At 37.6% G+C, this 15,000-nt stretch overlaps 1 protein-coding gene across 2 annotated transcripts in view; it reads right to left on the reverse strand.

The window, feature by feature from the left end:
- LOC135109054 (oplophorus-luciferin 2-monooxygenase non-catalytic subunit-like) overlaps nucleotides 1-12,164 on the reverse strand; it is a 25,843-nt gene extending 13,679 nt beyond the window's left edge. The window contains exons 1-3 of one of the 2 annotated variants that reach the window (XM_064020057.1): nucleotides 11,477-12,164; nucleotides 11,059-11,214; nucleotides 2,465-2,979 (exon numbers count right to left, since the gene is read on the reverse strand). In XM_064020057.1, the coding sequence (XP_063876127.1) occupies nucleotides 2,903-2,979; nucleotides 11,059-11,214; nucleotides 11,477-12,122 (879 nt within the window). In that variant the 5' untranslated portion in view covers nucleotides 12,123-12,164 and the 3' untranslated portion in view covers nucleotides 2,465-2,902. Of the gene's footprint in view, nucleotides 1-2,464; nucleotides 2,980-11,058; nucleotides 11,215-11,476 lie in introns of those variants that run through there. The other variant, XM_064020056.1, reaches the window with a different exon arrangement.
- Between the last annotated feature and the right edge of the window lie 2,836 nt (nucleotides 12,165-15,000).

Here is a 15,000-nt window from a genome sequence, read left to right on the forward strand (position 1 = left end):
GCCACAGAGAACCTGACTTCTTATCACTCCAAAATTTCTGATTGGGGCAGAGCAAACTTAGTATTGTTTAATGCCTCAAAAACCCAATTCCTCCATCTATCAATTCGACACAACCTTCCAGACAACTACCCTTATTCTTCAGTGACACTCAACTGTCATCCCATCCCACCCCCCCTCGCTGCTAACTCTGTACAGGTGCCTTATACGCCCATTTATGGAGTATGCTTCACATGTCAGGGGTTCCTCTCATACCAATATTTTAGACGGTGGAATCAAAAGCTTTTCGTCTGCTCCTATGCTGTAACTGTCTTCAGCCTCTCTCTCATCGCCGTAATGTTGCATCTCTTGTTATCTTCTTTCGCTGTTTTCATATTGGACTTACCATCAGGTGGAAGGTGGGTTTTGATTGTCTTCCTCAAATAATAAAATGGCAGAGGCCGCACGCCATACTCACATAAAGGCAGATGCTAGACTATTTGCCTCTTTATTGTTTATACACATTCATTTTCAAAATTTTGTAATTGTCTGTACTGAAACAAATGATGAGAATGAAATATGCCGAGTTTGCGCGTTGTATCGCACGCACGAACACACGTCCTGCCATAGGACACTATCGACATTCTCAGCTGAATCCATGCAGCTGGTGTACTGCTATTTGTAATGGGACAAAATAAAAAAAATAAAAAGGTTCGCATGTTTTCTTGGTATTTCCATATTTGTTTTTGCCTCGAGAAACAGTTGAGAGCTGAAAAGCAGTCAGATACATACCTCAAAAGGAGTGAGGTCAGTTTTCTACTCATTACATATGCCAATGTGATAGAAATTTGTAATGTTATAATTTCAATGTATATGAATTTCTTTCATGGCACAATCATCTTCCCAAAACATCTTTTCGTACTATATAGTCTTATAAACATTGGCCACGATATATAATCCGTCATTTCCAGGAGCTTAAAAAAAAAAAAAAAATGATTCACACTGTGGTGCATAATGCAACCCTGCAGGCAGATAAATTTAGATGAAAAAATGTGTAGAGACCAGAAGTAAGGCAAATTGGATATTAGGCTTCCTATGTAGAAACGTTAAAAGTAAATGTCTCGAAGTAATTTTAAAGTTATATTTGGCGTTGGTCAAAACTTATCAATATTATGCTGTGCTCTTCTGGTCCCCATATTCCAGAAAAAAAAAAAGTATGTTAGAAGCAATATAAAGAACAGTGACTAAATAGATACAGGAGGTGAAGAGTGTTCCTTATGAAAAAAAATAAAATAAATAAATAAATAAATATTAAAAGATTAAATTTACTTTCCTTAGAGAGGTGTAGGTGAAATAGGGGAATAACAAAAGATGATACAAGTTTATCCATAGAATCAATAATCAGTAGAGAACAAGAAATAATGGGTTCAAGTTTGATGTAGATGAAAAAAAAAAAAAAAAGAAATCTTAAATGGAATGGTTGATCAATGGAATAGACTCAGTAATGAAGCTGATATTGGAGAGTCATTGGGAAACTTTAAAAGAAGGTTAGATAAATTTCTGAATAAAGATGATAGGTGGAAATGGTGATGCATATGTATACCTGATGGGTTCTTTCAGCTTCCCTTATTTTCTGATATTCTAAAATTTATCCCTATGTATAAATCTAGCAATACGGCCAATATTATTAAATATATAATAAAAATAATAATGAATTAGTTAAATAAAAAAGTTGGTTATAAAATATTAAAATTAATAGCTGTTTCATGAGTAAAAGTTAGGCTTTTTCTTTGTCAGTCAGCAAGGATTCAACTATTCGAAGACATGTTTGACTATTTCCTTTAAACACCAAAGTAAGTTGTTGCTCCTCTATTGTGTAATGATATGAAGTTGCATGTTCCTTTGTCATGGGACAAACCTGAAAATAGGAAGAAAAAAAAAAAAAAAGATAATACCATCCAGTGTTAAAATTTGGGAGTATGTGGGACCATTAGCAAAAATGTTCAAGAATAATTTGTGAATGTGGATAAATAACAATAAACGATTAAGGATATTGCAAAATTATGTCTTATAGTTAGGTAAAGGACTGGTTCCTGGGTTGTACACCGGCCATTATATAATGCTGGCCGCGAGATTTCGGCGTCAGAGGCTGATTGACATTGTTGTCCACAGAGAGAAGGATGTAAAACTCCCTTTGCCAGTTAGTTATTAATTATTTTTTGAAGGGGTAAGAAACAAAACTTAGGATAAGATAGTACCTAGTCAAACACCAGTGATACACACACAATTGAAGGTAACAACTACATAATTAGAATGTTTTTTACTAAAAATCAAGGTGTCCTGAGGCACTAATTAATTGTATAACTTATTCATTTAAATTTTATTATCATGAAGTGATTACTTATTGTTTCCAGTATAAGAGGTCCCACAATTCCAAAGTAACTTAACTAATTTCTAGAAATATAATTGTGAATAAGAAGTGAGAAAAATCATTTGAAAATTTTATTTGTTATTTAGAAGCTAATATCAATAAAACTCAGTCTGGTTGTCCAGGAGTTTTTCATTGTCTTATAGACCTCCGGCTAAAACGCTACCATATAAAGCAAGATAAAAAAGAAAAAAAGGCAGAAAGCCATGGCTGGTGGCAGCTACTATATTCATTTCTTTAATCTCAATAACTAACAACAAGTAAATAAAACATAAAATAAAATTATCATCTAACTTAATCATCAAAATCAAAACTAAATTCAACTTCAATAAACTTAATCAAATCAAAAGAATTTTCAATACCAGCTTTGAATCAATACCCAAAAATTTAATGAAACCTTTTAATTAAAACAGAAAGAAACATCAATCAACATTCACGCCCAACCCTCCCCCTCTGACACTGATACTAGAGAGACCATGGTGTGTTATGGATCTACAGTCAACGACACTCGCGATTAGAATTCCAGCCGATGTGAGCTTCACATTGCACAAACTGGCAACTTGCCTTTTTTCGGTCTGAAAAAAAAAAAAAAAAAAGAGAGAGAGAGAAAAAAATCTGCCGGGAGAAAATAACTTCATGGCAACTTGGGTTAGCCCTTATATGTTTTTTAAAGCATAGAGTAACGGATTCAGTGTTTTGTGACTGCTCCTTGCTTCGGCTAACAAAACAGCTGTATTTGCTTTAAACAAAGTGTTTTACTGAGGTGATGTGACATGCCTGGAAAATATACAAGCCACGATTACATAGTACAAATGTTACAGTTTCATTAGAATAGTGAAAGAAATTGAAAACTACGCTGCATAACTATTGACAATGAAAAGAGTGTGAGTGCGTTGGAGCGCGGTGAAGAAATGGAATGATGAGGGTCGCAAGTATGTGCCTCATAAACAGAGTGGTGGGCGGCCATAAAATGTATGACAACACCTTACATGGTATCAAGAAACAGTTCAAGGTACATCCTCAGCTTACAGCAAAACAACTAGAAAAAAAAAAAAAAACATTTTGGGGCGGCCCATCACCACCTGTAGGAAATCTACCTGTATGCCCATCTGTAGGGAAACCTACATGGACATACAAAAACGGAAGGTACATTCAACGCCACCATGGCAGACGCAACTTTGAACCCAAAAGGTTTAGGGAAACTCGGGTGAGATACATATTGTTGAGAACGTGAATCGTAAAAGACTGACACACAACAAACTGTCTTAGAAAGACGGTAAACTCATCTCAACAATAAGGACTGGCAATGGAAGCATACCAACATCCACCAGTAAGCTAGGAGTTGGGGATAAGCGGAACGTACTAGTTGCCAGACAAACACCAGTACGGTGCACCGAGTTCAACACAGGAATTCAGTCTGTTCAGCGGTGAGATGAAAAAAAAAAAAAAAAGAAAGAAAGAAAACGTTGTATAAAGATAACGGGTCGGTCACGGCGACCAGTCCCGAACACGCTAAGTAAAATGCCGTAGCATCAAGCTGCGTCACATGTTTTCTCCCAATAATAAAACATCTTAACATTGTGTTAATTACCTACGAATGTTTCACAAATTGAAGATTCTAAGGACAAAAGAGCATCAGACACAGACCGCACTTCTCAGAAACCATATTAGAAAGGCACCAAGTAATAGCCTCTGTTCAAGTGCCACTAAAGCCCGACATCCACAATCCCTTCCAGCAACTTACAAATGTAAGGAGTTCAAGGAAACGGGAAGACAGCGGGCCGCCAACTGATGATCCTCTCCAGGATTCGGGATGGGGACAAACCACAGCAGCACACCAAGAAAAGAGAAAATCACTGGTATTCCAAGCAAAGCTGCAGAAATTTAAGAAAAAAGGAAAAAGATTAATTAAGCATGTGATGTTAAAAGGTACAAGAGACGTCATCAGGACTCGGTGACAAATCACTGTACTGAGAGAGAGCCATCCCCAGCTCTGAAATAAGAAAGGGAACATCACAGGATTCACCATCAGTGTCAACACCACGAGACTCCAAAAGCCGACAACGGTGTGCCACAGGTGAACCAGTCCATCCCTGAAACCGCAGCAAAGTGATCCGCAAACGCATCAGCAATCATCCTGGAACCAGCCACCATCTCATCAGTATGAGACAACACAAGAGAGGCAGGAACTGAAAACCTCCCACAAATCTTAGGAGCTCTGCTCTACACTTGTGCGAGTGGAGCCCCAGATGTGATCGATGAGACTCGGTCTCTTCAAGACGATCACCGTGCATTCCCCAAAATCCGTCGAGCATGAGACCGCGCCCGTGAAAGGTGTCGCCGTATTGGGAGACCCCCCCACGATGCCGGCGAAAACGAGAGAAAGCAGCACGCCACGCTCGTGTGAATCGTGTAGCAGCAGAGCAATCATTGCTCTACCAAGAGACAGAACGCCCGGGAAAACGACGAGATATCGTAGAGACGTATTGGAGAGCAACAGACTTCAATATATCAGCGAAGTATGTGAAACACAATTAGCGTGAAAATTGTGGTAGAAGATAGCAAGACATGAAAAATTGCGGCGATGAGAGAATGGCTAAAGACAGTTAGATGGTGGAGATTAGTTGATAAGACGAAATACTTTTGATTCCACCCTATCTAGAAGAGCAATGTGTATGAATCCTCACATAGCTTGAAAAATTTAGGTTTAGGAAGGAGATAGGAAAAAATTAGTTCACAAATTGAGTGGTAGATGAGTGGAACGGACTCAGTAATCATGTTAGTGCTGGGACATTAGAGAGCTTTAAAAGAAGATTAGACAGGTTTATGGATGGGGATAATAGATGGAAATAGGTAGGTATATTTCATACAGGGACTGCTACGTGTAAGCCTGCTCGCTTCTTGCAGCTTCCCTGATTTCTTATGTTCTTATGTACATGTGAGGTGTACTCCATACATGGACGGATAAAGTCCCTGTACGGAGTTACCAGCTAGTGAGATAAAACTGCGGAGATGACTCAGAACGCCTAACTTTATAAAAGTCGTTTTAGCCAGAGACGAGAGTGAAGTTTCCAGTTTAGATTAATAGTAAAGAACAGAGCAAGTATGTTCAATGTAAATGAGGAGGGGAGAGGCGGTAACAGTGGTGTCATTGAAGAAGAGAGAATATTTATCTGAAAAGTTTTGTTGAGTTGATAGATGGAAGAATTCAGTTTTAAAGCTACTGAACGATACTTAATTCGCTGTCACAGTAAAAACAATTTTAAAAAATCGTGTTCCGTGGCCTCCTGTCTGATTTGTTTGATTCCCGAAAGGTTGGACGTCTATAAAAAGGCATGAAAAAAAACAAAAAAACTGGCATTATCAGCAAAGGAGTGGATTAATCAAGAAGTTTCGCTTAGATCGTGGATGGATGACAGGAAGAGAGTGAAGAACCGAACAGAACACAAAAGAACAGTGAACGTCTACCACGAAAGCAATATAACAGTCAGAATGGAAACCTGAGATGAAGTTGCAGAACGAAGGATAGAAGCCATAGAATGGTAATTTGGAAATCAAAGCATTGAGCTAGACTCTATCAAGTGTTTTGATATGTCAGAGGCAACAGAATCCCTAAAACAGAATAGCCAAGACTCAGCAAGTAAAGTCAAAAGATCACCAGTATAGCGACCATGATGGAATCCATAATGATGCTCAGAAATAAGGCTGTGAAATGATAGATGATTAAGAATCGTGTTAATTAAGGTTATATTAAAAACAAAAAAAAATTATCCTGTAGAAAGGAAAGGTAAATATCGACAGACATAGTTGGTAGAGTTTAACTAAGTAATGTGCAAGCATAAAGGCACAGTTTCAGAGAGCAATAGCTAAGAGGTACCTCATCAGGTCCTTCAAGCCTTCCGAGGGTTAAGGCCAACGGAGGATCTTAATAGGAGGCATGAAATAGTCGGAGGCGGAGGAAGTGGAAAAATAGGCCCTGACTCATCCAAGGTAGAGTTTTTAGCAAAGATTTGAATGAAGAGTTCAATTTTAGAGACAGATGATGGTAGTGGTGCCATGAGGTTGAAATCAAAGAGGGAAAGATGAAGAAAAGTTATTAGATACTTTTGGCTAGATGCCAGAAGTTACAAAAGGAGTTAAATGTACATTTTTTTTTCTTTTTTTGTGTGTTTGTTTCTACCACAAACACCTTATCAAGGTTGTTATCCTCTGCTTGTTTTAATGTATCTTCTGCACGTCAGTAGTATCATAAAATATCTATTTCAGTTACCCTTAATCAACCAACTTTAATCTTTCTGGGTCTTTATGAATATTACATTACTTGCACTACATCTAGCCCCTTTCATATATCTTTTTTTTTCTTTGCTCTTTCTTTAGTGAGGAGAGAAAATTAATCAATCGATCAACCATTAAACCTTTTTTCTACTGTTTTTATTTTGGCTAGATGCCAGAAATCGCGAGGGGAGTTAAATGTACATTTTTTTTTTTTTCTACCACAAACACCATATCAATGTTGTTATTCTCTGTATATTTTAATGTATCTTCTGCGTGTCAGTAGTATCATAAAATATGTATTTCAGTTACCTTTAATCAACCAACTTTCATCTACCCGGGTCTTTATGAATATTATATTACTTGCACTACATCTAACCCCTTTCATACATCTTTTTTTTCTTTACTCTTTCTTTATTGAGGAGCTTTATTGAGCTTTTGCTCATTTACCCATCCTTTTTCTTGTCTAATATATATATATATATATATATATATATATATATATATATATATATATATATATATATATATATATATATATATATTTTATTTTTATTTTTTTTTTTTTTCCCACAAAGCATCCTGTTTTTGTTTTTTTTAGAAAATAATGAAGATAGAGGAAGAATAGAAAAAAAGTAGAGAAATGAAAGAAGAGAGAAGAAGCAAGTAGGAGACTTGAGGAATCTAGCGCATCTGTGGCCACAAGTCATATGGGCTAGGATATTTATTTTTTTTATCTGCCTCTTATTTTTTTTCTTATTTTTTTTCTCTTTTTTTTTACCATATTAAAGCCACTACGCCTGTAAGAGTAAAAACAATATTTTATGATGAAACAATCGAATAGCAGTCTTCAGTGACATTGAGCAAGCAAGTATTAATAAAATACTATTAACTGTAACTAAGTAAACTTGACAGTGTGGGCAGTATCCCATGCAATCTGGCATCCTGTCCCTTCTTCCCTCCCCACTCCCCAGTCACATGACACACCACGTGCATCACTTGGCGTGGCGTGGAAGCAGGCCTAGGGAGAAGTTAATCCGAGGTAGTGGCAGCTGTGAGAGGGCTGGAACTGATCATTACAATATATACAGTAAAATCCCTCTCATCCGGCATTCGAGTATCCGGCAGCTTCAAGTATCCAGCACATTTTTCCCCGAGCCTTAAAATCAATAAAAAATCAATGTGTACTCATAAAATCGATTAAAATTCCCGCTCGAGGCATACTTTGTCCCCTCGCCACCAGAGCGCACTGCTTCGCGCCACCCGCAGCCCACTGCACTGTGTTTACTCAGTGACTCAGTCCCGCGTGTGCACTGTTTATCCCCTGACGCCTTCATCATGCCTAAAGTTGTAGAAAAGAGGAAATGTGTTGTGCTTACACTTAAGCAGCTGATCAGATCAGCTGATCTTTGTTATGGTAAGATGTGTGAGTGTAGGGTGGTGATTGTGGACATAATTTCACTTCTATTCAAGTATCCAGCAATATTCAAGTATCCGGCATGTCGGCGGTCCCGTTGATGCCGGATAAGAGGGATTTTACTGTATATTGTTATGGGTAGCGCTTCGTAAGAGAGAACAATAAGGGGAAGGAAAGCAACGAATAGAGAGAAATAGATGAGGAAGAAGACAGCGAGAGAGATTGAGTTAGTCGTGGTGACTCATTCCCGCTCATTGTGATGCTTAGAAGCTATGTATAAGATGTGCCCCGCCCACCTTGCATTAATCTTATATTTCTTCCCACATTCCCACAATTCCGAGAGCTGAATCAAACAAGTAAAAAAGAAGAGTCACTCCTTGTTATTAAAGTATTAAGCCCTGCCCAGACCCACTAATAAGCATGTAATAACATTTATAAAATTACATTAATTTCAGAGTGAGATAAGTGTGAGTGTAGTGGAGGACAGGCGAGTGTCCCCTGATCTCCTAGCCCCATTCCTCCTGTCTTCTCTCCCCTTCCCAGTCAAATGCAGGGCTAACCAGTTGCCACAAATGTGGAGTGGGCTGGGCATTCTTAGACCTCAGTTGGAGTTAAGATATCAGATGAGACACACATACTTGGTACTTGGAGAGCAGCCGGGTTAAGGGGTATAGTAGAGAGCTTGTGATAATAATTCTTACAGGAGCTTTTACTGGTGATAGGGCCCCACCATATTAGATGCAATTGTCCCCAGAAAGGAGGCTTTAGGTGTTTGTCGCTCTCATTAGACTGAGGCAATGAGGTGCCCTGAGTGATTTCACTCAGTTTTTGTGTATCCTGACATCTTGTGAGTGTGGGAACGGGCACTTGCCCATATATATATATATATATATATATATATATATATATATATATATATATATATATATATATATATATATATATATATATATATATATATATATATATATATATATATATATATATATATATATATATATATATATATATATATATATATATATATATATATATATATATATATATATATATATATATATATATATATATATATATATATATATATATATATATATATATATATATATATATATATATATATATATATATATATATATATATATATATATATATATATATATATATATATATATATATATATATATATATATATATATATATATATATATATATATATATATATATATATATATATATATATATATATATATATATATATATATATATATATATATATATATATATATATATATATATATATATTGATGAATGTAGTGATGTAGAATGAGAAGTAAGAGAAGAAGTAAGAATGGATGAAGGAAAGAGAAAAGAGAGAGATAAAGAAGAGAGACAGGCTGGGGATGAAAATTTGACATGTACCCAACGCATAATCTGTATGCAGCAACTTAGTGTAACTTTCATCTACGCAAAGTCACTTATATTCCCTACAAAATTTTCATTACTTCCCGTTATTCATTCAGTTTGAGTCTCACGTAGATTACGGTAGAAGAGCTGCTCTTGACGATAAAGTAATCATTATTCATCACCAGAATTTTCAGGAAAAAAGTGTTTTATTCACAATCTTATTAATACCTCTTAATACCTCACTCAGCCAGCGCTGAGTGAGGCGAGACAACAGAGCGGGGTGGGGATGCGTCCCTGTTCCTCTCCCACGTGACTCAGTCTTGTGACGATTGTGAGTGAGGTACTCCCACAAGTCAACTACCATCCAGTCACCACAGGAGATAGACGTATTAAGGCAGACAGCGTTGTCTTGGGGAGACTAGGAGGATTTTACAGTTAGATGGGCCAGTTGCTCTGAGGGGATAATTGAGTAATTATCGGCCATATGCCCCGGTCTATATGGGTAGTGTAAGAGGAGTCTTAATATCAGTCTGGATAGGAGTGTATTTAGTTGGAACACACTATATAAATTACAACATGACTTCTTGTTTCAGTGTGAGGCAAGTATCTGGCGATGCAGTAAGAGGTGAATCATCCTCGTGAATGTTTTGTGAGCCATTTGCCTGTGTGTTTTGAGGTTGTTACATGCTACCATGATGCCTGGCTCCATTACAGAGCTGACATGTAGAGGATTAGTATACACTGGTTTACAATAGAGTATCTTTCTTCCCTGGGCTGTCATTCTAGTAAGGCGACAGAGCTTGTTGTCTGGGAAGTTGGATTGCACTGCAGGAGGAGATAGCGTTTTACAGAAGTGGAAGGATTCTGTAGAACACTATAATCCTTATATGTGTTGTCGATTGTCCCTCCCTAGAACTGTCCCTCCCTAGAACTGTCCCTCCCTAGAACGTGACTGATGATTCATTCCCAACTGATGTAGTTAGTAATTATTGGACTATTTCCTTGTCTGTTGGTGGAAGAAACAGACTGGTGAGCTCCTGTGTGGTCAACCTGGTGTTATGACCGTATGTTAAAGGGTGCAAGACTCAAAAGACCTTTTAACCCATATTAAGACCTGCACCCAGTCATGTAGGTGGTGACCTGGGGGAAGCTAGTTCGTTTGAGGCAGCTGTGGGATGGACAGGGATTTGTGGTCATAATATATATATATATATATATATATATATATATATATATATATATATATATATATATATATATATATATATATATATATATATATATATATATATATATATATATATATATATATATATATATATATATATATATATATATATATATATATATTATGACCACAATATATATATATATATTATGACCATATATATTATGGTCATAATATATATATATATATATATATATATATATATATATATATATATATATATATATATATATATATATATATATATATATATATATATATATATATATATATTCACGTCAATCAAGTGCCATACCTCCCTTAATACTCCCTCTCTCATTTACCCCTTACCTGGGAAGGCGTTGGGATGTACTGTTCGCAACTCGTTGTAACCAAGATCCACCAAACCTGTATTACTGTTGCACTGCACAGAATTTTGCGCCAACTCCTTTAGATGGTTGTTGCCAAGGCCAACATTGCGTAGGTTGGGGAGAGCTTCTAAAGTTCCTGAAGTGGAGAGGAATGCATTATGAATGTAACATACAAGAGACTACGAAGACAGGATGCTGCTCATGGGTAAGAGGTATTAATAAGATTGTGAATAAAGAGGATAAAGAAAGTAGTTAGAGATGAGCAAAATAAAACAAAGTATCTATATACGAAACAGCCAGTGTAATTAGAAAAAAAAAAAAAACATTTTTGATTTGCAAAAAAAAAAGTGTTTAAAGTGGTCTGGTAAGTAAGAAGTTGATAATGAGGAACTTCTTACCTGGAAGGATCTGTGGGATTTCAGTATTGGAAAGATGGAGGTCAATTATGGACGGTGTGCCAGCGAAAGCGTCAACAGGGAGGCCGCCAAGAGGATTATGTGAGAGGTATAGGACCTGAAGGGTTGAGGAAGTGAGCTTTGGAAATCCTTGCAAGTTGTTTACCCTCAAATCGAGAGACAAAAGCTCCTTGAAATTGTTCAAGGTAGAGAAAGGAAAGACGGAGATATTATTAATATTGAAAATTAAACTACGTGCTGTGGAGGCGCTGTTAGAAAGGGCAGCATCTTCAATCTTTTCCAAGATTCCATCAGTGATCCATATCTCTTCGAAAGTAACAAGTTTGAAAGTGCCGTCACGAAGGATTCGCAGCTGTTTGTTCTGATGAATTGTGAATCGGCGGAAAGCACTGGTTGGAAAATCAGCTTGGAATACTGCTTCAAGCTGATCTTCGTCCTGCACCTTTGAACAATCCATATCCAATGAGAAGCCGTCTAAGGAAACAGTGCATTCACAGGGGCGGATGTCAGCATCGTTTGGACAAGATATGGCAAACTGGGATTTATTGGTGCCTTGGAACTCAGAAATGGAGGATCTACCACTTGTCGCCACCACCGTCACCACCATCACTACCAAATGGAGCTTCATACTTGTCTCTGGACACCAACTACAGGACAAGGGAAGAGCTGCAAGGGCTTTTATCTACAATTGCATGTGAACCAAGATAAGTAAGAAAAAAAAAAATATGACGAGAGAGAGAGAGAGAAATAGTGACAGCAAAGAGGGTGGGAGTTGAGAAATAGTGGAGCGTGGGAAATGTGAAATATGTCTTGATAATCTTGTGTTAACGAAAAGAATTGCATCACGCGTGCAGAAGTTTAAGGAATACGAAATTTGAATAGTTGCGTGCGACAAGGGGCCAAGCACAAACTACCAAATGTTAGTTGGCACACAGCGCGTTACTATGGTGATAATTCTCTCTCTCTCTCTCTCTCTCTCTCTCTCTCTCTCTCTCTCTCTCTCTCTCTCTCTCTCTCTCTCTCTCTCTCATGTGATTATGAAAGGAGAAGGCAAATCATTTGCGAATCTTTTAAAGGGTAGAAAAAAAAATGTAGCGAATAGACATCAGATCCTCAATAAAAACTCACTCACTGCTCTTAAAAGATAGTATATAGCGAAGATATGCTTTTTAAAATCACATGAGAGAGAGAGAGAGAGAGAGAGAGAGAGAGAGAGAGAGAGAGAGAGAGAGAGAGAGAGTGTGTGTGTGTGTGTGTGTGTACTATCAAAAGATGTAAGTTTGGCAACACAGCGTGTTACCATGGTGATATTGCACTCTCTCTCTCTCTCTCTCTCTCTCTCTCTCTCTCTCTCTCTCTCTCTCTCTCTCTCTCTCTCTCTCTCTCTCTCTCTCTCATGTGATTTTGAAAAGCGAAGGCAAATCTAGGGTTGCCATACGTCCGGATTTTCCTGGACATATCCAGGAAAACGAAATTCAAGATTGGAAAAACGGAATTCAAGATTATCAGCCATATGCAAAGGTAAATAAGTTGAGTTTCTTTTAATTAATTTACATGTTTTCCAGTATCATATCAGGACCATAATCAGGTGTTAGTGAAAGTGTCCGGAATTTTGATAGTTTATATATGGCAACCCTAGCCGCAAATCACTTGCGAATCTTTCAAAAGGCAGAAAATAAAAATGTAGCGAATAGATAACATCAGATCCTAACTATAAACCGTCTCACTGTCCTTATAAGACGGTTTACAGTGAAGATACGCTTTTCAAGATCACATGTGAGAGAGAGAGAGAGAGAGAGAGAGAGAGAGAGAGAGAGAGAGAGAGAGAGAGAGAGAGAGAGAGAAAACACTATCACAAGATGTTAGTCTGGCAACACGGCGAATTGCCATGGTGATAGTGCACGTCTCTCTCTCTCTCTCTCTCTCTCTCTCTCTCTCTCTCTCTCTCTCTCTCTCTCTCTCTCTCTCTCTCTCTCATGTAATCTTAACAAGCGAACGCGAATCACTTGCGAACCTTTTAAATGGTATAAGATAAGAATCTTGAGAGTAAACTCCAGATCCTCACTATAAACTGTTTCAGGGCAGTCCCACTTTGTTAGATGAGGGATTTTATTTTTAGCATAAATATCTGGGGATATGATACGAATACTATATTCAGCCAGTCACCTGCCTCCCTGAAGTAAGGGGCAGGGCATAAATATTAACTTTTTGTGCGGGAACTATACGTGGAATGTATGAACGCCCATTGTATTGGAGAGGTTTTGGTCTCACGTGTATTTTTTTTTTTTTTTTAACAGGCAATACTATTATCCATTTGATGTTTTATGCATTCCTGAACGCTTTAGTACTCTGAGTGAAAATGTATGTACTTTAACTTAACGCGTGAAATTTGAAAATGCCTCCCGACATTTCCATCATGTCCCGAGCTGACGAAATGCTGCTGCTGTGTTGAGAGAGAGAGAGAGAGAGAGAGAGAGAGAGAGAGAGAGAGAGAGAGAGAGAGAGAGAGAGAGAGAGAGAGAGAGAGAGAGAGATTATGTAGGTGAAGGAAGTCATGGTGGGAGGGAAGGAGGGAGGGAGGGGAAGACATGAGTGGGAAAAATGAGCCAAATAGTGACAAATACCTATTTATTACCCTAATATTCAATTAATTAATTAAAAATTGTCATCCGCACACTACACATCGTCTCATTACACTTACAAGATCAGCTTGAGCACCACAAGGATAAAGCATCACTGAGACAGCAATTAATGAAAGACAAGAAAGAAGACATAAATGATAAAGTTACCATTATTTGTATAGACCTACAGCAGACTATTTCCATCCCCAAAACTCTCCGCAAGTGTTGCATACTACCACCGCAAGTTGTGGATGTATAACTTTTGCATTCATAACCTGAAGGCGAATGAATCGGCAATGCTCGTGTGGGACGAGGTTACAGGGGAGCGTGGATCCGTTGAAATCACCAGCTGTGTCAAGAAATGGATTACAATGGAGTATGATGAGAAGGATTTCGAACATCTAACGGTGGAGGCCAAAACAAAAATATAAACATCGTCCTGAACTATCTTCATGAAGTGCACAGTGGACGATTAAAGAACATTGAACATGTTTATCTCATGTCAGGCCACTCCCTCCTGCCATGTGACTGCTTTTGGAAATTCATTCGGGAGAGTAACACCTACGACTTTGATTTCTACTGCAATGTTATTCGCAATGCAACTCAGTATCGAGTAGTAAGGATGTGCCAGCAAGACCTCCTTGACATAGGTGTGTTGAAGCAATGTGTTGTGAATCGTAAGCCAATCAATGAGTCTGTTTCCTTCATGGAAAACAGGATGTTTGTCTTCAACTAATCATTAAGGAAAGGTACTTCATTGCGATGACATACAGGGATGCCCCACTCACTCCAGTCAGGTTAATGCCAGTTAGAAGCAGCTTCTCCCAGAATCTGTTCGACTTCAGTCAAACAACGCTCCCACAAAAATATGATGCACTCATTCTT

Source organism: Scylla paramamosain, chromosome 18 (genome assembly GCF_035594125.1).
Source record: "Scylla paramamosain isolate STU-SP2022 chromosome 18, ASM3559412v1, whole genome shotgun sequence".
Taxonomy (NCBI): domain Eukaryota; kingdom Metazoa; phylum Arthropoda; class Malacostraca; order Decapoda; family Portunidae; genus Scylla; species Scylla paramamosain.